Genomic DNA, 22,502 nt, shown 5'->3' on the forward strand with positions numbered 1-22,502 from the left:
TGCTTGCAGTCTTCAAGACCAGACTATAAATTGCCAGACTCTGGAAGGCTTGGTCAGGGGGTAGATTTTTTTTCGCCTCAGTTTGGCAGTGAATGGATTTGAAATAACTTGGGCCACCAACAGGACCCTACCAGAAACATCTGCCATGTTTCTGCTTTGTTTCCAAGGGTGCTCTGCGTGTTACCTGCCGCTGTGGCTGCTCCTCCATCTTTGCACGTGGTGAGGCTTCCCCCTGTTTATAGCCATCAAATGAAACTCCTCCGGCACAACCTGAAAGAGAAGGTGTTGCCTTACTTGAATCAGCTGCGTCAGCTGACCGTGCCCCGACTGCTTCCGTTCCCTGACCTCCGTCTGATACAGTACGATGCAGGTAGGGGAGAACCCTCGATCGCCCTCTGTCCGTCATCTGACAGGGACTTTACGCTCCCAGCTCTAATTCTTCTTGCATTGCAGGGAAGTTGGAAGCCCTGGCAGTTTTACTCCAGAAGCTGAAATCCGAAGGACGAAGGGTGCTGATTTTGTCCCAGATGATGCTCATGTTGGACATTTTGGAACTATTCCTGAATTTCCACTTCCTCACCTACGTGAGAATTGATGAGTGTGCTAACCAGGAAGAGCGCCAGGTCTGTCTCACTGTTTTTCCTCCTCCTTTCCAGAATGTCCTTCCCGGATACTATTTTACCCTTGTAACTCTCCCCTTAGTATGCTTACTACAGTTCAGCCATATGTGGGTTACCATTGGAGGAAACCTGTATGCACCCCGTGAGCAGGTTCACACGCAACATTCAGCTCTCATGGGATTGATTCGTTCTTGATTTTGTGTCTGAAGCCAGCCGCGCACTTCATAAACCATGGATTTGGGTCTAGTTTGTTGTGCAAATCCGACTGTTTTTAGCTTAGTAGTAAACCGTAGTTCAGGAAACTGGGTTGGTGTGAAGTCCAAATCCAGCCAATGAGAATGGGACAGCTACTGTTTTTCGGTCCTACTCACGTCCTTTTGCCACCCACGTGTTCTTTCTCCCCTCTCCAATTCAGGAGCTGATGAAAACCTTCAACCGAGACAAGCGACTCTTCTGCGCCATTCTGTCTTCCCACAGTCGCTCCACAGGTGTCAGCCTGGTGGAAGCTGACACCGTTGTGTTTTACGACAATGACTTAAACCCAGTGATGGAGGCTAAAGCTCAGGAGTGGTGTGATAGGATTGGCAGGTGCAAGGACATCCACATTTACAGGTGATGCTTGTGGAAGGGAGAGACCAAGCACAAGAAAAGGGCAGGAATAACTCTGTCCCTCCGAATCGTGTTCTTGATTATCCTTTAGAGCCTGTTTTATATAGAGAGATGAATGTAACAGCTCTACTGTTAAGTTTGTATCTGGCTTTAGGGCTGTAATAAACTGATTTGATTGGATATGACTGTCCCTCCCCCCCTCCATATCTATCTGTGCATGCATCCAGGCGTCCATCCTATTCTAGCTGTCTGTCTGTCCACTCTAATCTGCCCATCCATTTATCTTTATTTATACATCTACCCATTCATCCTAATCTGTCCATCCCTCCCTCCATCCATCCATATCTGTCTGTAGTTCCTTCCATCCCTCCCTCCATCCATCCATATCTGTCTGTAGTTCTTTCCATCCATTCATCCTAATCTGTCCATCCCTCCCTCCATCCATCCATATCTGTCTGTAGTTCCTTCCATCCCTCCCTCCATCCATCCATATCTGTCTGTAGTTCCTTCCATCCATTCATCCTAATCTGTCCATCCCTCCATCCATTCATCCATATCTGTCTATAGATCCTTCCATCCCTCCCTCCATCCATCCATATCTGTCTGTAGTTCCTTCCATCCATTCATCCTAATCTGTCCATCCCTCCATCCATTCATCCATATCTGTCTATAGATCCTTCCATCCCTCCCTCCATCCATCCATATCTGTCTGTAGTTCCTTCCATCCATTCATCCTAATCTGTCTATCTGTCCATCCATTCCTCCCTAGCTAGCTTTTAAAAAGTCTCCATTTATATCCCTTTCACCAGACAGCTTCCATTTTGGCGGGGGGGGGGCCACAAAAACCTCAATTTGCGTTACAGGCTCTGAACTGGTTAAGCTGAAGGAGCAGCTCCTTCCGTGTGAATCTGTCCATCTTTTATTATAAGGGATCTTCTTCCACCTAGAAAAGCGAGCATCCAAAACCAGACCTTTTCAGTAGCAGGTGCTTCCCCAAGGAAGTATGGTTGGCTCCTTCTTTGCTCTGTTTTCCACCGACAGTAAAGATATTTTATTTTGAATTGCATGGATTTTGCCCCTTTCCTTGTTTTAAAATGGCTAGCTTTCTGCTCATTTTTAATAAGCTTTTTTATATTGTTCCTGAGTGACTGCAGACAGTGGCATAATTTATACATTTCATGAATAATGAAATAGCAGTTAAAAATGTAGACAGAAGAGAAGCATGAATGTTTTGTATTTTGAGGAACATATGATCAACAGTTTGGTCATAAACCCTTGGCTTTTCTTTATGTTAACACAACCGTGCATTAGTCTATATTCATTTGAAGCTATTTCAGGCTTCTGTTGCAGTTTAAAAAAAACAAACATCCATGGCTTTCCTGTTTCCTCCAGTGCTGTCTTTGATCCCTTTTTTTAAAGTGATGCTTTGTCTCTGATTTCTCTAGGCTTGTCAGCGGGAACTCTGTAGAAGAGAAACTCTTAAAAAACGGTACTAAGGATTTGATCCGAGAAGTCGCTGCGCAGGGAAACGACTATTCCATGGCCTTTTTAACGCAGGTATCCCTATTTTGATCACAAGGTACTCTTTGGGTTTCTTAAACATTGTACAGGGATCACCTGGGCCTGAGCGAACAAGCTGCTGGACCCTTCCTGTAACTGGCAACTGAGAAGCACCCGATCTGTAGTATGATGACTGGCTGGGTGCTCTTTTTTCTGTTTGTCCCCCTGATTGGCGCTCGGGATCCCTTGGCAGCAGAGGGAGGAAGCTTCATGGCTTTCCTTCCCACCCAGTGTCCCCTCCCACCATCGCGTCCCCACTGCAAAAGGATTGTCAGAAAGCAGCAGTCCTGAGTAAAAGTGCTAGAAACGGGGCCAGGCCTACACAAAGGAGTGCCAACCTTCAAACCGTTGCCTGCTCACGCTCTGCTGCCTTCAGGATGGAACCCAGGAGAGGAAGGTGCAGATGAAACAGGGTGGCTCCCTGCTTGATGGCATCCTCCCCTTAATTTAAGGGGAAAAGTAGCTTGAAATCGGTGAGAGCGGAGAATAATTGGCCATTGCCCCTGATCTTGACCAAATGCCCCAGCAAGACCGGGAGCCATTTAGTCCTCCTCCTTGGTCCTAAAGAGGCAGCCCTGCAGTTAGCACTTGGTCGTCTCTTCCTTCTTGCGACAGGCTTTCCGCGGCTCCGTTGAGGAGCTTCAGCAGCAAATGAAGCCTTTCTGGGTGGGAGCTGCTGCAAACGCTGGCTCAGGGCTGGCGGCTTTGGAAAGTCTGGCTGCCTGACAACTCCTCTGGAGCCTCCTGAAATGAAGTGACTTAGAAAGCAAAGCAAAGAAGCAAGGGAGGTTAAGAGGGAATTAGCGTTTCCCTCCCTTTCCTTCTCTCTGCAGCAAACCATTCAGGAACTTTTTGAAGTTCACTCGCCAATGGAAGATTCGGGCTTCCGGGTGAAAGCCGAAGAATTTGTCATGCTTTCTCAAGAGCCTTCTCCCACAGAAACCATATCTCCCAAAGTCGCCAGGCCCTTTATAGAGGTAAGGAAAGTGTAGAGTGCTTCAATGGGAATGAGAAAAAAGAGCATTTGTGCTTCGGATTTGCTAGTTGAGAGTTGAGTTGCTTGACTACCGTATCAATTGTTTTACATAAAGTATGAATCTTTTCTTCCTTACGCAAGCAAACTTACCTATTCAACTTGTAAAATCCAGATTGTGGTGGCACAGGATTACATTTAAAACCGTAAGAAGTAGTTATGTCTTATCAATAGGGGGAAAAAAAGGATGCTTTGTGTTTCCCAAAGGCTCTCAAAAGTACAGAACGAGAGGAAGAGGAGAAGGAGGAGGAAGAGGAGGTGGAAGAGGACGAGGAGAACGAGGAATGGAACCCACACGTTTTGGATGGGGAGACCGAGGCGGTGTTGAAACCTCTCGTTTCAGAACTCGGGAAGGCCCAATATCTTGAGGAGCCTTCTCTGCTGCAGGAGCTGGTGGCTGTTGTAGATCAGGTGCCCTTGGCTTCCATGTGCATTTCCACCTCTGGACCAAGAAGCATATTCTTTTGCTATTTGTGTGTGTTGTACTTTCGAGTCAGTGTTGACTCCTGACAACTCCTGGACTAGTCCCTGCAGTTTTCTTGGCAAGGTTTTTTTTAAGTGGTTTGCCATTGCCTCCTTCCTAGGGCTGAGAGAGAGGGACCAGAACTCTCAGTCTCCCACTTTCTAGCCTGGTGCCTTAACCATGACACTAAACTGGCTCTCCATTCTTCTGCCTTACTTATTTTTTTTATTAATGCGCCTGTTTCTTCCCAGGGAGCACCCCTATTCTGCTCTGAGAAAGAAAAAACATGCTGGGGTTAGTGGAGTTCAGTTGTCCCATTCATTTATTTTTTAAAAGAATTATGCCACATTCAAAACCAAGCACTTGTGCCTGAAGAAGAGATAACTTTCTCAGTTTTAACTCACTGATTAATTATTGTGGCTCTGTTTACCATATGACAGCTAATTAATGCAATCCAAGCATGTTTTTTAAAAGCCTTGTTGGCCTTCTATGGCCCATTCCAGAACGACATTAATCTGTTGCCCATTAACATTTTAATTTGTCGTGTAATTGCTTCTCTTTGCCTTTTTTTCAGCTCACCCCAATTGAAAAGTATGCTCTGAATTATTTGGAGTTCTTTCGTATTTCTGCTGATGAGAATGAATCAAAAGAAAACAAGGTAAGGTCTCTTTGTACGCTGGGAGGTGGGAGGGCTAGCACTATTATGCAGTTAAACTTTTGTAAGGATCACTTATGAAAGGAAGACAACATTTCTTGCCACATTCAGCGGACACAGGCATTGTTTTTGAAGCCCCCCAGGCAATCTTTTTATTCAGAGATATTAAAACACTGCTACATTGAATACGAGCTCTCCCGAACACATGTTTTTTCTGATTTTGCTGGATTTGCGTTTAACATCTAGGTGGAAGTGAGAACGGCAAAGAAGATGTGGGAGACTCATCATCTGAAAGAACTGAAAGAGCAAGAGGAGAAAATGCTTCTGCAGGGGGAAGAGGAAGACCTTTTCACTTACACCCGGGAAGATGCATATAACAAAGTAAATGGACTTATCAGCTTTTACGCCCATCCTGCAGCTCTGGAAATATTTCCACACTTGTCTGTGCTTTTATTTCCACTTTTCTGTGCTTTTATGTAACAATCACCGTGTGCCATCATTTCAATGTCCGGTTGCTGTAAACCACCTTCTCCAGCCTAGCACTAACTGATGTGAAAGCCAGGACTTACGGGAGGTGAACTCCAACACAGCAGGCTGAGGAAGGCCAGCGTGAACGTTTCCATTTGCTTCCCTTTTTCTCTTCTCTGTTTCCAGCTGGCAATGCCATTCTGTGGTTAGAGTCTCACTCTTGGAGGCAGGGGATCCCCTTAGATACTGTAATCTGTGCTCGCTGTTTTGAATTTGCTGTTAGAGGGGTGGTAAGCGTTGGTTACATTTTTCATGGCATTCAACTGAATGAGCATCTCTTTATCCTCCCTCTCCCCACCCCCACTATCCCTGGTACTACAGGAATATTTTTATGAAGGACCAGATGGACAAACTGAAATAATGCCAGTAAGTTTCCCTCCTTCTGCCTTCTCTCTTCTCTTGTCTTTCTTCTTCTCCTTCCTCCCTCTCCCTACTCCCTTTCCTTCTCCTCCTCTTGTCTGTCCTTCCTTCCTCCCTTCTCCTTCCCCTTCATTATGAAAAAAAATCCTCTTTCTTGTCCTTCTCCTTTTCCTTCTCCTCCTTTCTCCAAAAGAATGAAACCCACCCAACCATGCCCATACTTGTATAGTTAAGGAAACAAGTTAAGGATAACTTTTTCCTGCTGTTTTGTGAAGCTTTGGACTCCACCCACCCCACCTCAGGATGATAATGATATTTACATCGACTCGGTCATGTGTCTGATGTATGAGGCGGTTCCCATCCCAGAGTCAAAGCTGCCTCCCGTGTACGTCAGGAAGGAGCGCAAGCGGCACAAGACAGACCCTTCCAGTAAGCTTCTGATGGGGTTGGGAGGGGGGGATACGCCTTCTGCTTTGAATATTTCTTTTATATCGCCTTGTCGCCTTGGCTGCAAAATTCTTCTATATGTTAACTCTTTTATAGTTTTATTGTATGCCGCCCAGAGTCACTTTTTCATGAGATGGGCAGCCATACAGATTTGAGAAATAAATAAATTAAAATGTCTCCATCAAAGTCATCTTCCTGATTCTCGACACCACGTCCTTAACACACATACACATCCCTGGTTGGTTGGTTGGTCTGTCCATCCGTCCATCTGTCCATCAAATTTATATGGCTGCCCATCTCACGAAAAAGTGACTCTGGGTGGCGTACAATAAAACTAAAACAGTTAACTTATTAAAAAAATTATTATTAAAAAAAATTGAAAATCACAAAAGACTAAGAAAGGACAGCAGTCGTTAACAGCAATGGAGCCACCTCAGTACCTCGCCAGTCCCCTGGAGCCCCCAAGCCTGATGGCATAACCAGGTTTTGAGGGACTTCTGGAAAATTAGCAGGGATGGAGCCAGCCCTGCTTTGGGAGCAGGCGGGGGGCGGGGTAGGATGTTCTATAAGGCAGGTGCCACGGCAGAGAAGACCCGCCCAGTGTAGCTCCCCAGCAGACGGGACCCATAGCATGCCTCTTCTGCCAGATCTTAACACACACACACTCACACACACACACACACACACTTCACTGGTTGTCCTGCTGAGTGTGGCGTCCCTCTCTCCCAGCTGTAGGAAGGAAGAAGAAGCAGCGTCATGGAGAAATGGTCATCCCCCCTCGTTCCCTCTTTGACCGTGCCACTCCGGGGATGCTGAAAATGCGACGGGAGGGCAAGGAGCAGAAGAAGAACCTCCTCCTCAAGCAGCAGACCCCATTCGCCAAGCCCCTGCCCACCCTTGTCAAGCCAGCTGCGGAGGCTGGCCAGGACAATCCTGAGTGGCTGATCAGCGAAGACTGGGCTCTCCTCCAGGTGTGGGGTGGTCTACCAAGGGGTGGTCTTCTAAACTAGCCGAAGAGCATCTCTCTACTGCCGACCAAATATGACCCCTTCCTTGCCATCGAGCCATTGGGCATTAGGTGTCCTCTTTGCACCTCTCTTAAGAGAAGGTGATTTTCAGGAAAGTCTCAGCTGAGAATCAGCTAAGGAACCTCTTTTGTTTCTTCTGTAGAACTGTCCCCCCCCCCCCCCACACTCACACACACTTTTGTAGCACAGTGGGAACTTCTGCTTTTTACTCTTGCAGTTCTTGAGTAAAACAATTGCTGTTTTATTGCCCGCCATTCCCTGGAAGGAAGACAGTTTTTTGGTGGTTGCAAGGCACAAACAGGGCCATTTTTAAAAGAAATCACAAGAATAGAAATCCAGAAGAGTAAAATGTGGTAGGTTCCCACGGCCTAAAGCTTGTGAAATAAAATGGAAAGGTCTTGGCTGAGTGCCATCGGAGCTTAGGAGCGGGCATCAGGCATGTTTCCCGGTTGAAGAGACATTTTTTCCTAATCCCCACTCAGGTGACAGAGGCTTCTGTGGGGACGTGCCCAAAGGTTACCACAGCACATAAGGAAATGAACACGCTGCCCTTAGGGGCTGCTCAGAGGCCGTAGAAGCCATGCCAGGCTGACCCCAGTTTGGAAGGCTCCTCTTTCCCCACAGGAGAAAACAGTCACCGCTTTATCTACAGAGTAAAGGGCGATTAGCTAGATTGGTTTCCTCAGGACGAGCAGTGTCGTGGTCACTTGTGACCCATTTCCTTGGCGTCTCAATATTCTAGTCTTCTGAGGCCTGCCCCGGTTTTGTCCTGGGATGCTTCTGGAACAGTCCCACGCCTCTTTCTCTTTTTCTGTAGAGAGAGAGAGTGTATTTCGGGGGGCTCCCCCAGCATCTGTCTGTGTGCTTGCTAATAGACTTTGGCCTTCTCCCAGACATCACTGGCAGTACAGCGATCAAAAGCCGCGTCCCGGCTGACGCCTTCCCCTCGGTCTCTCCGCCTCCACTTTAGGCCGTCAAGCAGCTGCTGGAGCTCCCGCTCAACCTGGCCATCATGTCCCCCGCCCACACGCCCAACTGGGACCTCGTGAGCGACGTGGTGAACTCCTGCAGCCGGGTTTACCGCTCCCCAAAACAGTGCCGCAACCGCTACGAAAACGTCGTCATCCCCCGCGAAGAAGGGAAGGTGGGTGCCAGTCCAAGCGGTGACGCTGCCCTGCGCCCTCTGCCAAACGGGCAGCGCGCGGGGCTCCCAGTGTTGTTCAAGGCGGCTCCGCCTTTGTTACCGTGTGTGTGATGGTTTGGTGTGGCGCTTTTTCCTTTAAAAAAAAAATTATTATTATTATTATTTTGCTTATTAAAAAACTGCCAAGGTGCTTCAGAGACCGCCCGGCCGCCCTGTGAGCTAGGTTCACCCTAATGCCTCTTCGACTGACGGGGAGTGAGAGCGAGACACCGTAGCTTGTCCAAGGCTCCCAGCATGCTCCCCGCTTCCTTTTTGGGGTCAGTCAGGGATGATCCCCAGGCCTTGCGCCCCTCCTTTGTCCACCGGCTCCACTAGAGAATTCTTTTTTTGTGTCGCTAATCTACTCCCCAAACCCCTCGCAGAAAGTCAAACTTTGCTTCTTATTTTACAGCTTATGTATGAAGCGACCCCTAAGAAGAAGACAAAAAGCATTTATAAGGTGTGCACTTATAAATTGTTGTTCCAATGCAGACAGTCTGATATCTTAAGCATCAGCGGAGGCGGGACCCAACCTGAAGTAGGAGCTCCACATTCGAGTCCCGATTCGGAAAGCCGAATCGGCCAATTCAAAATCTTCGCATTTATTCCGCGTCCGGCGCAGTAGATCTGTGGTTGCGGTGCCCGTTGTCTCCAGCGTGTGGCTTAGCGATTTCCTCACCCTGAATCACTTTAGCCAGTTTGAATTCCATTTTTTTTTTAATTATTGTTAAAAATAAATAAATAAAATCCATCCGCCTCCCAGAAATGCCACCTCATTCCTCATGATTTAGTCCTTTTTTTTTTTTTTTTAATTTTTTGGTTTGAATTAAAACAATTTTGGTTCCTAGCTTTTTTTTTCTTTTTTTTTTTTTTACTTTTCATTTTGAAATCTGATTGCTTTGCAGAACTTTAATGAATTAATCCCTGCAACACCCCATCAGGTAATGTATCATCTCCCCCCTCTTCAAATTACCCCTGCAGAATTTGAACAGTGCAATAGCTATATTATTACTAGCTGTAGTGGTCCTTCTGAGTGGTTCTCTGCAACTTGGATTCCCCCCCCCCCAATTGAGGGGGCAAAGCTGGGTACTCTGGATGAAGAGCCTTCTGTCTCAGGTCACAAATCGTAAGCTTTTTTTCAGGGGGAAAAAAAGCAACCTTTGTTGAAAGATTTGTGAGGCTGCAAACTTGCAGTTTACAAGTTTATTGGGAGACGAATGTTCAGAGAAAAAGGTACATGTCTCTGTGTACCATGCACAGATGCGTGGCCGAGTTCACGCATGACACTAAGCCTTCGTGCGGTTGGCTTGACTTCGGCTCCGCACGTTATGCAGATCCAACCCCTGCGGGTGTGTAAATTGTGGCTCTTGGCTTAGCCTGTTGGTTTTAGCCAGGGCATTGTGGCTTGTTCAGCAAACCAGTCTTTAAAACAATGCAAGTTTTAGGGTGATGGGGAGACCCAGCCTGCACTTGGGAAACGTTTGAAGAGAACTCGCTCCTGTGGCGTTCTTGAAGCTCAAGGAGGAGACCCTCGATCAGGGTGGAAGGAAAGGCCAGGGAGAGAAGAGAGGGGTTTCAGAAGCACATTATTGTCTGATAATGAACAGCTTTCGTGCCCTGCTGCAGTGATCCATTGACAGCAGTGTGGTGGCTTGTAGAGTGGACGTGGAACTGGCTTCCCACAGTCTGGGCTGCTTAGAGGTGAAGGTGGTTCCAAAGATGTAGAAGCACGGAAGCAAACGTGGATGCTCTGTCCGATTTAAATGTACTGTGGCAATGCAGTAGAAACATCCCTGGCCGTTTAATCTCCGGCTTTTATGATTTTGCGAAGTTGCAGCTCGATCTGGCTGGCTTTGTTTTTCCATGTCTGTGTACCCTTCCTTCCTAGCAGCACCCTGCAGGAACATAAGGCTTCCTGCTCTCTCAGAGAGCCTGTGAAACTGAGTTCCAGCTCCAGGTTTATTTTTCCTTTCTTCCATCTTGTTAAGCAAGCCACCGCCAGCTTGGATTTCTGTTTTAAAGTTAACCCCAGTTTTAATGCTAACCATACTTAGCTTGAGTCAGAGTTTGCAAGCCTTCTGCAATCTCTGGCTGGCTGTTCACATCACACTAAGCCACGGTTGGTTCTAGCTATAGTTTAAAGGAGCCATAGAGGGCTAATTCTCCAGAACGCTAAGCCACAAACAATGGATTACAAACCACAGTGGTTGGGTTCATACATGATGAAGAGTCGCTTTTCAGTGAGATGGGCGGTGACAGATTTGATATATAAATAAATAAAATAAAAATTCTGCGAAGGGCAAACCAAAGGAGCCGAATTTGCAAATGCTACGTTGTGGTAAATGCTGGTGCTACAACAAGCTATGTTCAGTTCTGAAAATCAAAAAGAAGAGGATATGCAACTGAGAGATAAATCAGTAGCTCGTTCACCTCTTCCAAATAATTTTAGCTAAGACACGGGAAAATACATATTCAAAGCTGTATTATGTTAAGGTTTCATCTCCTCTCAGCCTTTGTGTGAGTTAGTCTTTTCTAGCTATCTAGACTGGTATCCTCCAGTCTAGGTGGAATCCGTAGCCTGTCATAATTGGAGGACACCAGATTAGGGAAGATTGGTACATTGAAACCCCCAGATGGGTTGATGCGTAGACCAGTGATTCCCTGTGCCTCTCTGTATGTATCTTCCATGTAAGAAGTTTGTTGTTTGTTCACATTTAGACAAAGAACAGTCGCCCGCTTCGAACCAACCAGCTGTACGCTCAGGACGAAGGTGCATCGCACACCCATCTTTACACAAATCATTTTGAGATCATGAAAATGATTGCTGGGAAGAGAAGCCCACCCATCAAACCCTTGTAAGTTCATAAAAGAACAATTAGGGGGGGGAAATGAACCGTTTCCCTGTTGAACGGGCCTGAATCCAGTTTGCAGTCCCCAGGTGTAATATTTATAAAGGAATGCAGTTGTGTGTTAAATAAGAGTGTTTGCATTTCAGAAATGCATAAGGACTGTATTACGAACAAAAGGTATGCCCGGAAATGCCCCTTGTGATATTAATTTGTGGCGTCTGCGCTGTTTTGTGTGCTCAAGCAGATTCCTGCGTTTCAAATTTGGATACACGTCTCATGATGTATGGCAATTTTAAATTGTGCGGCTTTCCAACAAAGGCCATTGTTTGGGTTTTATTTCAGGCTCGGCATGAACCCTTTCCAGAAGAATCCAAAACACACTTCAGTCCTTGCGGAAAGGTAAGAAACAGCAAGGAAGTGGGAAAGCTGATGATGTGGCATTAGGGCATTCACCCCAACACCTTCTTATGTAAGTGATCTGTTAACATATGTTTGTACACAATCCAGCACTGAAATCATCAGGGTTTCATTTATAACTGCTTTGTGGCTCTTTTATTTTCCTTTCATAACATCTGACTTGCCTTATTCCTCTGTTTCTAGCGGCATCAACTATGATAAGCCACTGCCTCCCATTCAAGTTGCGTCTCTCCGAGCAGAACGCATCGCGAAGGAAAAGAAGGTATGTTGAGAGAGAGAGAGAGAGAGACTGTGTTTTAAATTCTTGGGCCTCTTTGCAGGTCATACTAAGTCATAAGGGAGAAATATGCCTGCTGGCTCTGGCTGTGGTTAGCCAGGTGTAGGGTGATGCTTAGATGCAAGGTGTTTACACCTGGGGGCAAAAAATGGAGAGCAGAATCTTTCAGAAACTAAAACCAAACCATGATTTCCACCACTGGTTGTCTTCCAGGCAGACAGATCCAGAGTCTCATATTTGCTCCTCACCTTAACTTTGGTGATGCAAACCAGAGGCCGCCGGTGGGTTAGTTTAGGACCAGGTCCAACCTGTAAAACCCAGTCAGAGCTTCCTGGAGAGAGGGAAAAAAACGGCGGTCCCTCCACTGTCTCTTATTAGTGGGGACGAGTTGATATGTAGGGCTTGCTTAGCACGTTTGAAAAGGGGAGTGTGTGTAAACAAATGAGAGCCAGTTTAGCCTAGTGGAACTTGTCTCTGTAGTTGCCAGGAGTCAAAACTCACTTAAAGGCACCCCCCAAAACGAGTCAGTTTGGTGTAGTGCTTAAAGGCACCAGGCTAGAAACCAGGAGACTGTAAGTTCTAGTCCCACCTTAGGCACAGAGTCAGCTGGGTGACCTTGGGCCAGTCCCTCTCTCTCATCCCTAGGAAGGTGGCAGCAAAGGCAAACCATTTCCAAAAACCTTGTCAAGAAAACCACACGGGCATGTCCATGTAGTCACAAAGTGTCAGTACTGACTGGAAGGCACCAAGAAAGCCGAGCCAGTTTGGTCTCGCCATGTGAGAAACCAGGCTAGAAACTGGGGCGCCGTCAACTCTAGTCCTGCCTTCGGCAAGAAGCCGGCTGGGTAATTCGGGGCCAGTCCCTCTCTCTCAGCCTAGGAAGAAGGGAGCGAAGTCAAGCCCCTTCTGAAAACCTTGCCAAGGAACCGGCAAGGGCTTCTGACTCTGCCAACTCTTCTGCTCCCTTCTGTCCTCCAGGCTCTGGCAGAGCAGCAGCGAGCACAACAACAAGCCACCCCACAGCAGCAGCAGCAGCAACAGCAGCAGGCCGGGCCCCAGGCAGCTCAGCCCATGGCGGGACAGCAGGTGCAAGCCCCGCCCCAAGTTCCAGGCCAAGGCATTCAGCCGCCCCAAGCCGGGCTGCAGGCGGCCGTGACCACCGTGGCAAACACGGCCGTGCTGGTAAGACCCCCTTGCGGGCTTGCAGATAGGCGAGGAAGAACCCCCGGCAGGCAGTCAAGGGGCCGTAAAGCCACTGAACATTATGCGTGGCTTCAATAGCATTTCTTCTGCTGGTTGCCACTCAGAGGTCAGGATTCACGCTCAACCTCCACAAGCTGCTTTAGAGGCTGGGAGCGATGAGCACCGAGCCGGACTTGGGCTCTGCTTCCAGGGTCTCCTCCGCGTCGCGGGCCTGATGGGGTTAACGCTGGGAAACCTCTGGAAGGGATCATGGTGGCCTGCCCCTGGTTTCTTCCATACCAATGTTGATGCCTTTCTCTTTCCAGGCTGGCACCATGAAACCCACAGTGACTGGTACAAACATACAGACAGGTATATCTAGCCAAACGATCCTTTAAAAGGGGAGAGTGGGAGAATAAAGTTGCCCCCCACCCCCAATTCCTGTTGTGTTCCACCTCCCACCTGAGTGACCTTGGCTTTGCTTCCAGCCACCGTGAGCGTCAACACCATGGCTGGTGTCCCTGCAACTACATTTCAACCGATCAACAAGCGGTTGGCTTCACCCATTATACCCGGGACACTGGCGGTGAGTGCATGTTCCTTTGAGCACAAAATTAAGGCAGCTGATTCTGTGACAATCATGACAATGTTCCATTAAAATGGAGGGCACCATTTGGAAGATTAGGTAAGATCGGAATCCTGCATAGCCACGAAGCTCCGGAGGAAACCGGCTTGTACATCCCTGCAACTCAGAAACGAAACGTGCGAGTTTGAACTGAGGAGATGATCTTTGTCTCTGATGTTCATGCATTCATGAAACTTAACGTCAAATGGTGTCCTGTGGATACAAAGCAGTGGTTTAGCTCAGTTATAACACTAACCCCTATTCAAGTAACTTGAAGGCGATTTGGCTGGATTGACCAAAAGAAGATCCCTGTTATATTGTACCAGCAGTCATTCTGGACCACCCTCCTGTTCTTCTAAGATGTTTCTGGAAAGCTGAATCAGCACATTCCAGATGAGGTTTTCTGTCTCCTTGGCATCCCTCAGTTACAAACCCTGATTTGTTGTGGGTTTACAAGGCACGGTTTCGCCCTACGTCTGTTTGAAGAAGTGGCCAAATTGATAAACTGTAGCCACGCTTCAGATGTGGCTGAAACGGGACCGGAAAGATTCAAGAAAAGATCAGCTCTGGATGAAGCTTTGCAGCCAAGCAGCTGGGATCACGGCTCACGATGGTTCAGTTCAGGCAAGACTAACCTGACTGCAAATGCACAAGCGTTCAGAATTTTCTCCTTCCCTTTAGACCTCAGGGGCAGGAACCACCACTGCCCAGGTGGTACACCCCCAGCAGAGATCCACCGGGACGTCAGCTGCCTCTGCAGAATTGGTGACCCTTGCGTCTACGCCTGGAGTTCGAGCGGTGACTTCTGTGACAGCCTCGGCCGTGGTGACCACTAATCTGACCCCAGTCCAGACCCAGCCAAGATCTTTGGTCACTCAGGTCACGCCAGGTAGAACCTGTGAATCTGATCTGTGGGGGCTGCTGCCTTTAGAATAAAACATCCGCGGCTCTTTGGCCTTGTGGGGCTCTGGAATGCAGCACTAGTGGGTTTTAAGCACTTTGGGAAGCCTAAGCCAGTTTTCCTCAAACTACTGCCTTCCACACGTGTTGGAGCTCTACCTTCCATACCAGCACTATTGATGGGAACCTGGAGAGTGCTTTTTCCTCTTAATTATTATTTTTTCCCTCCAGCTGCTCCAGCAAGCGTGCAGCTGTCAGGAAAGACCATCCCCCAAAATCACTTCCAGCTCCTGCGCCAGCAGCAGCAGCAGCAACAACAGGCAGCAGGACAAGTCCAGGTTCCCCAGATCCAGGCCCAAGGGCAGGCCCCATCACAACCCCAGATTAAGACCGTAGGCAAGATATCGCAGGTAAGGAAGAGGAGGGCTCATGCACAGGTGGCAGGGAGGCTCGTCAGGCCCTCCCTCCCGCTGCTTCCGGTTCCACAGCCGTTCCCCTCCTGGCTCGGGAAACCCACGTAAGAAGCTGGGATTGATGGACTGGGGCGTTGGGTTCCTCCCACCAGGAGCAGCTCATCAAGTTCCAGAAGCAGAAGATGCAGGCGGCTCAGCAGCAGGCCCCCCAGCCGCAGGGGCCCCCTGGAGCACAGCAGCAGGCAGCCCAGGTCCAAGTGCAGCAGCAGCAGCAGACCCAGCAGCTCACTGCAGTCGCGGCCTCCAGGCCAGGCGCGGTCCTTGCTGGCACCACGGTCACCAACCTCCAGGTCGCCCGACTGGTGAGTTACTGCTTGGCCTCCCTGGGGCAGCTCAGTGCTTCGCTAGGTCTTAGAGGGCAGCCTGAAGGACACCGCTCTCCCTGTGTATCATTGGCCCTGGAATGGTACGTGGGAATGACCATGGGAGGCGGAGGGAAGAGATGCTGCTTAGGAACGATCAGAGAAGAGAGGGCACAGCCTGCAGCTGCACAATGGGAGGAGAAAGAAACTCAGAGAGGAACCTCCCTAACTTCTCAGGCAGTAAAAGAGACTGGGAGAATTGTACTTTGAGACATGCAAGATGCTGTTGATGTAGCCTTACAATAAAGTAGAGTTAGCTCATCTGGTCGTGTTTCCTGTCTGGTCTACTCAGGAAGGCTGACAGGCCCCGGCCAAGCAGTGGCTGCAGAACCATTGCATTTAGTTGTTATGGCTGGTAAGGGATTAAACTTCCTCCTCCACTGGTTTGTACGAAGACCCCCATTTGAAGCCAGCATCTGCCCATTTCACTCAATGCCTTTAACCACGCTTTAGTGAGTAATCCACCATCAGCCAAATCCACAGAGCAGAGTCTAGCAGCCATTCATAAACACACTAAGAGCCTATGTTTTGTTTTGGGACCGGCGTAGCCTGACGTCTGTTGGGACTTCATAAATTACAATTCGTAGCTCCCATAGCAATCCAAACACTATGATTTCTTCAACAAGCCACAGTGACCGTGAAGGGTGGCGGCATGCTCCGGAGCGAAGGAATGTTGCCATTTATCCAACTCAGGTTTCTGCCAAGGAAAATGGTTGGGCGGTTGAAAATTCTCCCGCCGTGAGAAAGAAAGCAAGGGACACCCCGAAGCTGGTTTCTTTGGCTGGCTGCTGAGTTGTGCAGGATAATTAACGCAGGACAGCTTTCTCAGCGTGAAAACTCCATCTTTTTGGAGCCAAGTCCTGCCTTGCACTCTCCGCTTTGCATTTCTGAGTATTGTCTACATCAGTGTTTCTCGACCTTGGCAACTTTAAGAGGTGTGGACTTCAACTCCCAGAATTCTGGGAGTTGAAGTCCACACCTCTTAAAGCTGCCAAGGTCGAGAAACACAGGTCTACACGGACAACCTCAGGTTCATTTCCCCATCGGACAATCTTGGAGCCACCAACGACACAGCCAGGCATTTCCAATCACAGCATTCTTCCAGCGGGGAATTCAGAGTTGGGATCCCTGCATCTAGGGATACACCCCCCCCCTGTTTTTCCTAGATCCCCAATAAACACGTCTCGATTCGCCTTGGACAGCGTCTCCCCCTTCCTTCCATCCAACGCCCCTCCCACGGACCTCTGCCCCCCCCCCAAGCCAAGAGGCAAGACTTCCTTTATGCCTGTACAATAATCCCAATTCCTTACTGCTTAGACTCGTGTTGCTGCTTCTCAGCTTCAAGCCCAAGGCCAGATCCAGGCCCAGACGCCTCAAGCAGCCCAGGTCGCTTTGGCCAAGCCGCCCGTGATGTCCGTTCCAGCTGCCGTGGTGTCATCGGCAGGGGTCACCGCCCTCCCTGTTACCGTTGCTGGAATAAGCGTGGCTATTGGGCAGCCGCAGAAAGCAGCAGGTATTTGGTGAGGGGGGGTTGGGGGCAGGTTAGGGAGGAACAGGGGGCATGCCTGAGCCTGGGTTCCGCTTCTTCCTGAAGACAGGCCTCAAAGATTTCCTTTGATCATGGACTACCGAATAACTAAATCACTTCCTCATGAGATGAGCAGTGTCTAAATTTGATTTTTTATACACACACACACACACACACACGCCATCTTACTGATGTACTCCTGGATGCTCTGGGTTTCATCCAGGACAGTGGCTTTGACACTCATCAGACCGCGACCGCCCTCCTTGCAGCTGGTGTACAATCTCTGGGTGTTGGACTTGGGGTGGAAACCTCCATAGGTTGAGGAGCTTCTGGGTCTTCACATCGACAGCCTCCAAAAGGCCAAAGTGGCCCCAGTGGTGGTAGGAGCACTCGGGGCCATGACTCCTAATCTGGGAGAGTGGCTCCAACAGATACTAGGAACAACATCAGAGCTCTCTGTCCAGAAGAGTGCAGGGCTAGGAACAGCTCAGATCCTGCGCAGAACCCTCAAACTCCCAGGCCTCTGGTAGAGGACTCGAGATTAAGGAAGACACAGACCACCCATAGGGGTGAGAGGGGATTTTTTTTTTTTATAGAAATTGTATACCATTTTTGATTGCCCTGGCAGCTCTGACCTTGTTGCTGGGGAGTTTGCGATCCAGCTTCTGTGAGAGAAAGGCAGAGTTTCAGTTCAGGTCTCCTGAGAACGTTTTCCAGAGGCAATTGTTTTCTAAAAGGTCTTACCTCCCAATTACATTAGGAGTTTCAGTCAGAAGGGGTTGCAGCACCTTGGGAAAAAGGAGTCAGGGGTCCAAGTATTGTGAAATGTCCTGAAACATTCTGACCTGGCACCCGAAGAATTGGACGGGGTGGCCCTCTGCGTAGCAGTCGTCCCCAGCTCTTCCAAGCCTCACAGGACGGCGTACAGGGCTCAGAATGAAGAGGATGCAGGAGGCAAGATCCGAAACCAGCTGGGGATGAGAGGCAAAACAGTCTGAGCCAAGTCTTCTGTTCTTTGCGCCCTGCACAGGAGGACAGGCAGTGATGGCTCAGCCGCTGCACGTCCAGCAGTTTTTGAAGGTGAAGCAAGCTCAGCACCACCAGGCAGCCCAGCAGAAGGTCATCCAGCCGCAGGTGGCCCAAGGACAGGCAGGTGTTCAACAGAAGGTCAGTCTCTCTCTCTCCTCCTCCTCTATGTAAGGGTTCCCTTCAGAGGTCATCCAAAACCACATGCGCTGGAGACACCACATGGCCGTTATTAGGGGAAGATCGCTAAGTTGGCAGGTCCTGCGGGCAGTTTCTGTCTGAGAAGGAAGGGGTCTTGGTGGAGCAGAGCTGCTCTCCTGAAGATTTGCATGTGTTAGATGGGAAGCGATGGATTCATCCATCTCTTAATCCTTCTTGATGATTTGCCTTTACACCAAGGAATTCAGGCGACCGTGGGCATTCTCCCCATCTTCCTTATCCTTGCAACTCTTTGCAAGGTAGAGGAGCTGATCTTCCTGGCCAAGTAGGGGATGGAACTTAGGTCCCTCCAGGTCTAGTCTAGACTGACACAAATCATTACCCTGCCCTCCCGGATTGTCTCCAGATAAACGCCCAGCAGGTCACCGTCCAGGCCCAGCAGTCAACATCTCAGCCACAGAAAGTCTATGCCACGCAGCCAGCCATCAAAGCCCAATTCCTACCAACGCCGATTTCTCAGGCTCAGAAGCCTGGCGGGACGCAGCAGGTCCAGACCCAAATACAGGTAACAAGGCACCCTGTTTCATTTCATTTCATTTCTCAGGAGGGGGGCAAGCAAGCTGTGGAAATCTGCTGCGGGGGCTCTTCTCTGCTTTCCCAGATTTTTCCATCCACCCGCAAACGCATACAACTCACAGGCATGGTCTGAACATCAAACTGATGGAATACAAATCGACCTGTGTGGTTTAATCACGCATCCCCTGTCCCAATATCTTGTTCTTAAAGGTTGCAAAGATCCCACAGGTGGTCTCCCAACAAGCAACGGTGGCTAACATCCAGCAGGTGGTTTCAGTTTCCCAACAGGTAAGGTTTGTTAGAACGCTGTTCCAGTCCTGCCCTGCCTGGAAGCAGCTTCTCTGTAGAAGGCAGCTGGGGCTTGAGGTTTAGTGCAGTTGTGGTCTCGTCTTCGCCAGAAAGACACAAAAATGGCCCGCCTTTGGTCCAGGCAAATCTATTTTCCTCCAATCCGCCAGCGATGGGGACCTTGTAGTAAAGCAACATCCAGATGTTGCTTTAAAGCAACTCCTCGTTGGCCAACAGTGAGAAATGCTGCTGCTGGTGGTAGCTCTGCATTTTCTGGAGGACTGCTGGTGGGCTATCCTTGTTAAGCCTTTTTCACCCCGCAGTGAAGGTACGAGAAGGTGCAGAGGGGAACTCGAGGTTTGTGAAAATATGAAACGAAAGGCAAATCCATGGGGGGAATTTGTTTTTTAAAGCAGTAGGTCAAAAATAAAAGCCAAGCGTCTGTTCCACAAGAATGCCTGGCTTGAGGCACAATTGCCCCTCAGCAGAAACCCACCCTGCTGGGATTATAACACCTGGAATAGCTTGTAAGGAAACTAGGTGCCAACCTAGTTTCTTCCTCTCGCTTGGCTCTTCCCACGCCAGGTTCAAGCTCAGCCTCAGACAGTAACGTTGTCCCAGACCACAGCGGGGCAGCACCAAGTCCAGGTCATCCCGGCCACCACTGCAACGGCTCAGGTCGTTCCCCAGAAACTGATCCAGCAGCAGGTGGTCACGACGGCCTCCCCCCAGATTCAAGCTTCCGTCGTGCAAAACCCCGCCCAGGCTCCCACCCCATCCGACGGGCAGGGTCAACAAGCGAAGGTGCAGATGAGAGCCCCTGTCAGATTAAAGGCTCCGAACAAGCCCAGCTGAACCTGCAACTCGGTGGCCGCAAGCCAGGGAGGCAGATAAGAGGCAGGCTCTTCCAGAGACCCTTCTTTTGCAAAACCTCCTCTCGTCCACACCGGAAAGGGCTTGCTCGCGTGCCGTTCGCCTGCTCCAAACACCTCGCCTGCGAACTGAACTGCTCTACTTCTCAGAGAGATCCGTGGTTTCGAACCCAACTCCAAAGAGAGGCCGTTCTTTCAAGCCCTCCGTTAGCCCAACCGCTCCACGACTCTCGCTGCCCTTTGGATGGAAACCACGAGGTTGCTTTTCCAAGGCTGGCAGAAAGGCCCATCGTATCCGTCATCCCCGCCAGAAGGAAAACCTTTTGGCTGGGGAGGGGTGCAGAGCCGGACGATGTCCAGGCCGTGCTTGTCCAAGGGGGGAGGCGGGAGGATTTGCCAGAAGCACTCCTTGCTGCGTTTAGCCAATAAATGTGAAGATTTGTAAGTATCTGTAATTATGCATCATATTTCAGTTGCCATTTTGGGGTAAGCCTTTTTTAAAAGAAACAAAAATATCGGCTCGTTGCGTGTCGGTTTGTACGGGGAGCAGTTTTGCTTACTCTGTATGTGTGTTTGTGCGTTTGTGTTATTTTTCCTTTTGTTACAGAGAGCTCTTATCTTTTCAGCGTTTGCTTCCCCGTTTCACGGTTTAAGATAATAAATGTATTAGATATGTGGTTGGTTTGTTTTTTAAAAAAGATATTACTATTATGTGACGGTAACTGTGTATTTAATTGTAGTCCACCATTTCTCAGCCCCTTCTTTTTCATTGGTAAAAAGAAAATGTTTAATTGCTAATCCAATGTTTTGTTCTGGTTTTTGGTGTGGCTTCCGCACTGAAGGAAATTTGGCTCATCCGTTTCCAGCACTGTTTTGGCCCTTATTTTTCCGCAGGCTGTTTTAAAAGTTCAGGTATGTTTCTGTTTGGGAAGAACAGAGGAGGGAGACATTCAGGCAAGCCATTTGGGCGAAGAGTAAAATCTCCATTTTTTGTTAAGAGAGAGAGAATCAGCACCAAAATCTTCAACATATTTTGCAGACGATTCTAATGTTCAATTTTCATGTAATTAAGCAGTTTGGAACAACAGCTTCCTTCTTTTTTTGTTGTTGTTTAAGGAAGATGTCTTTGCCATGAACTTATAGGTTATAGGTTTATATGTTTTAGCTAAAATGCACAATGGTGCAGCAGAGTGGCACTGATGCCAAGCTTCTGGATGATACAGATGTCTGTCCTATCTCCAGACATTGCAAAATTGAGATCCAGGAAACACTGTCATCTCTACTCTTTTGAACAGGCAGAATTATTTCCTACCCCTTGTTATTGCTTACTGCTCTTACAGTGACATGTCCTTTCTATTTGGAGCCTCCATTTTTAGAGATGGTATGCTTTTTAAAATTTAAAAAAAAAATTACCTGTGTTTGTACATGAGGGAAGGTAGACGTCATTGGGTTTCTCTTCCCACAAACCCATTTTATACCACAGACTTGTATTTTATCATTTTGTCTCTGGGAAAGAGCTGCTAGGGCATAGTTTGCTTGAAAGCCAAGACATTTCGTGGAAGCTGTTTGGTCTTGAGAGTTTCCACAAGAGTTGACTCTTGGTGTATTACTGCACCCATATGAAAGGTATCCTGTCACTCTTCTTCCCATCTGCCATACCAAACTGCAAGTAGTCCTAATTTTGCTTCTAAAAATGCACAAATCTTCATTACGTGTGTACAAGGCAGTAGGCTACCGATGAATTATATATGCATAAAGAAACAACCCCATCACCAATATTAATTTCACTGTCCCAGTTGTATGTCAAGAAGCAATGTCTGATTTCCACGGAGAATGCAAATTAGATGGTTCCTCATTTCTGATGGCCTCTCCCTTTCTTCCCTTTCTCCAAGGACCTTGATAAACTGACTTGTAAATATCTTTATGAACATAAAAATTTGTACTTGACCTGTAGGATTGGAAGGATTTGTGTTGTATCTTACCTGAAAGTGTAATAAAAGTGTACATTTTTTATAACATTCTTGTAATGGTTTGTACCTAAAGTGTATTTTATATTGTGGTCCTGGTTCAGGGCTGTCCTCACCAATGACATTGTCTCTGGCAAGTATTAATGAAAATAAGACAGAATGACAGGCCATAATGCACTGTTATAAAATAGTGACTAAATGAACAGCCGAGCCAGTTTGAGGTAGTGGTGAAGGCACCAGGCTAGGAACCGGGAGATGGGGAGTTCTCGGCTTGGCTTGGGCACGGAGCCAGCTGGGTGACCTTGGGCCAGTCCCCCTCTCTCAGCCCTGGGAAGAAGACGAGCAAAACATTTCCAAAAATGTTGCCAACAAAAACTCTGTGGACTTGCCATGTAGTCACAAGGCTTCAAAACTGATTTGAAGGCATCAAAGCAAGGATCCAGATAGGTGTCGTGACCAAAGGCACTGGACTAGAAGCCAGGGGGCCATGAGTTCTAGTCCTGCCTTAGGCACAA

The 22,502-nt window shown here is 48.3% G+C and overlaps 1 protein-coding gene across 10 annotated transcripts in view; it reads left to right on the forward strand.

Moving 5' to 3' along the window:
- Positions 1–22,019, forward strand: part of EP400 (E1A binding protein p400) — a 56,184-nt gene extending 34,165 nt beyond the window's left edge. For 7 of the 10 annotated variants that reach the window (XM_088135309.1, XM_088135308.1, XM_025165343.2 and 4 more), the window contains 27 exons: positions 168–370; positions 454–623; positions 1,036–1,232; positions 2,675–2,786; positions 3,623–3,766; positions 4,030–4,233; positions 4,860–4,943; positions 5,187–5,321; positions 5,790–5,834; positions 6,104–6,257; positions 7,005–7,246; positions 8,274–8,447; positions 8,899–8,946; positions 11,205–11,341; positions 11,678–11,734; positions 11,936–12,014; positions 13,008–13,211; positions 13,538–13,583; positions 13,700–13,797; positions 14,518–14,725; positions 14,968–15,146; positions 15,302–15,511; positions 16,889–17,084; positions 18,130–18,266; positions 18,691–18,849; positions 19,071–19,148; positions 19,734–22,019. In XM_088135309.1, coding sequence (XP_087991435.1) covers positions 168–370; positions 454–623; positions 1,036–1,232; positions 2,675–2,786; positions 3,623–3,766; positions 4,030–4,233; positions 4,860–4,943; positions 5,187–5,321; positions 5,790–5,834; positions 6,104–6,257; positions 7,005–7,246; positions 8,274–8,447; positions 8,899–8,946; positions 11,205–11,341; positions 11,678–11,734; positions 11,936–12,014; positions 13,008–13,211; positions 13,538–13,583; positions 13,700–13,797; positions 14,518–14,725; positions 14,968–15,146; positions 15,302–15,511; positions 16,889–17,084; positions 18,130–18,266; positions 18,691–18,849; positions 19,071–19,148; positions 19,734–20,003 — 3,970 coding nt within the window. In that variant the 3' untranslated portion in view covers positions 20,004–22,019. The remainder of the gene's footprint in view (positions 1–167; positions 371–453; positions 624–1,035; positions 1,233–2,674; positions 2,787–3,622; positions 3,767–4,029; positions 4,234–4,859; positions 4,944–5,186; positions 5,322–5,789; positions 5,835–6,103; positions 6,258–7,004; positions 7,247–8,273; positions 8,448–8,898; positions 8,947–11,204; positions 11,342–11,677; positions 11,735–11,935; positions 12,015–13,007; positions 13,212–13,537; positions 13,584–13,699; positions 13,798–14,517; positions 14,726–14,967; positions 15,147–15,301; positions 15,512–16,888; positions 17,085–18,129; positions 18,267–18,690; positions 18,850–19,070; positions 19,149–19,733) is intronic. The other 3 variants (XM_088135312.1, XM_088135316.1, XM_088135310.1) reach the window with 2 other exon arrangements.
- Positions 22,020–22,502: the final 483 nt, after the last annotated feature.

This window comes from Python bivittatus, unplaced genomic scaffold (genome assembly GCF_059951505.1).
Source record: "Python bivittatus isolate LINGU-HERP-01145 unplaced genomic scaffold, Pbiv_v1 ctg000100_np1212, whole genome shotgun sequence".
Taxonomy (NCBI): Eukaryota; Metazoa; Chordata; class Lepidosauria; order Squamata; family Pythonidae; genus Python; species Python bivittatus.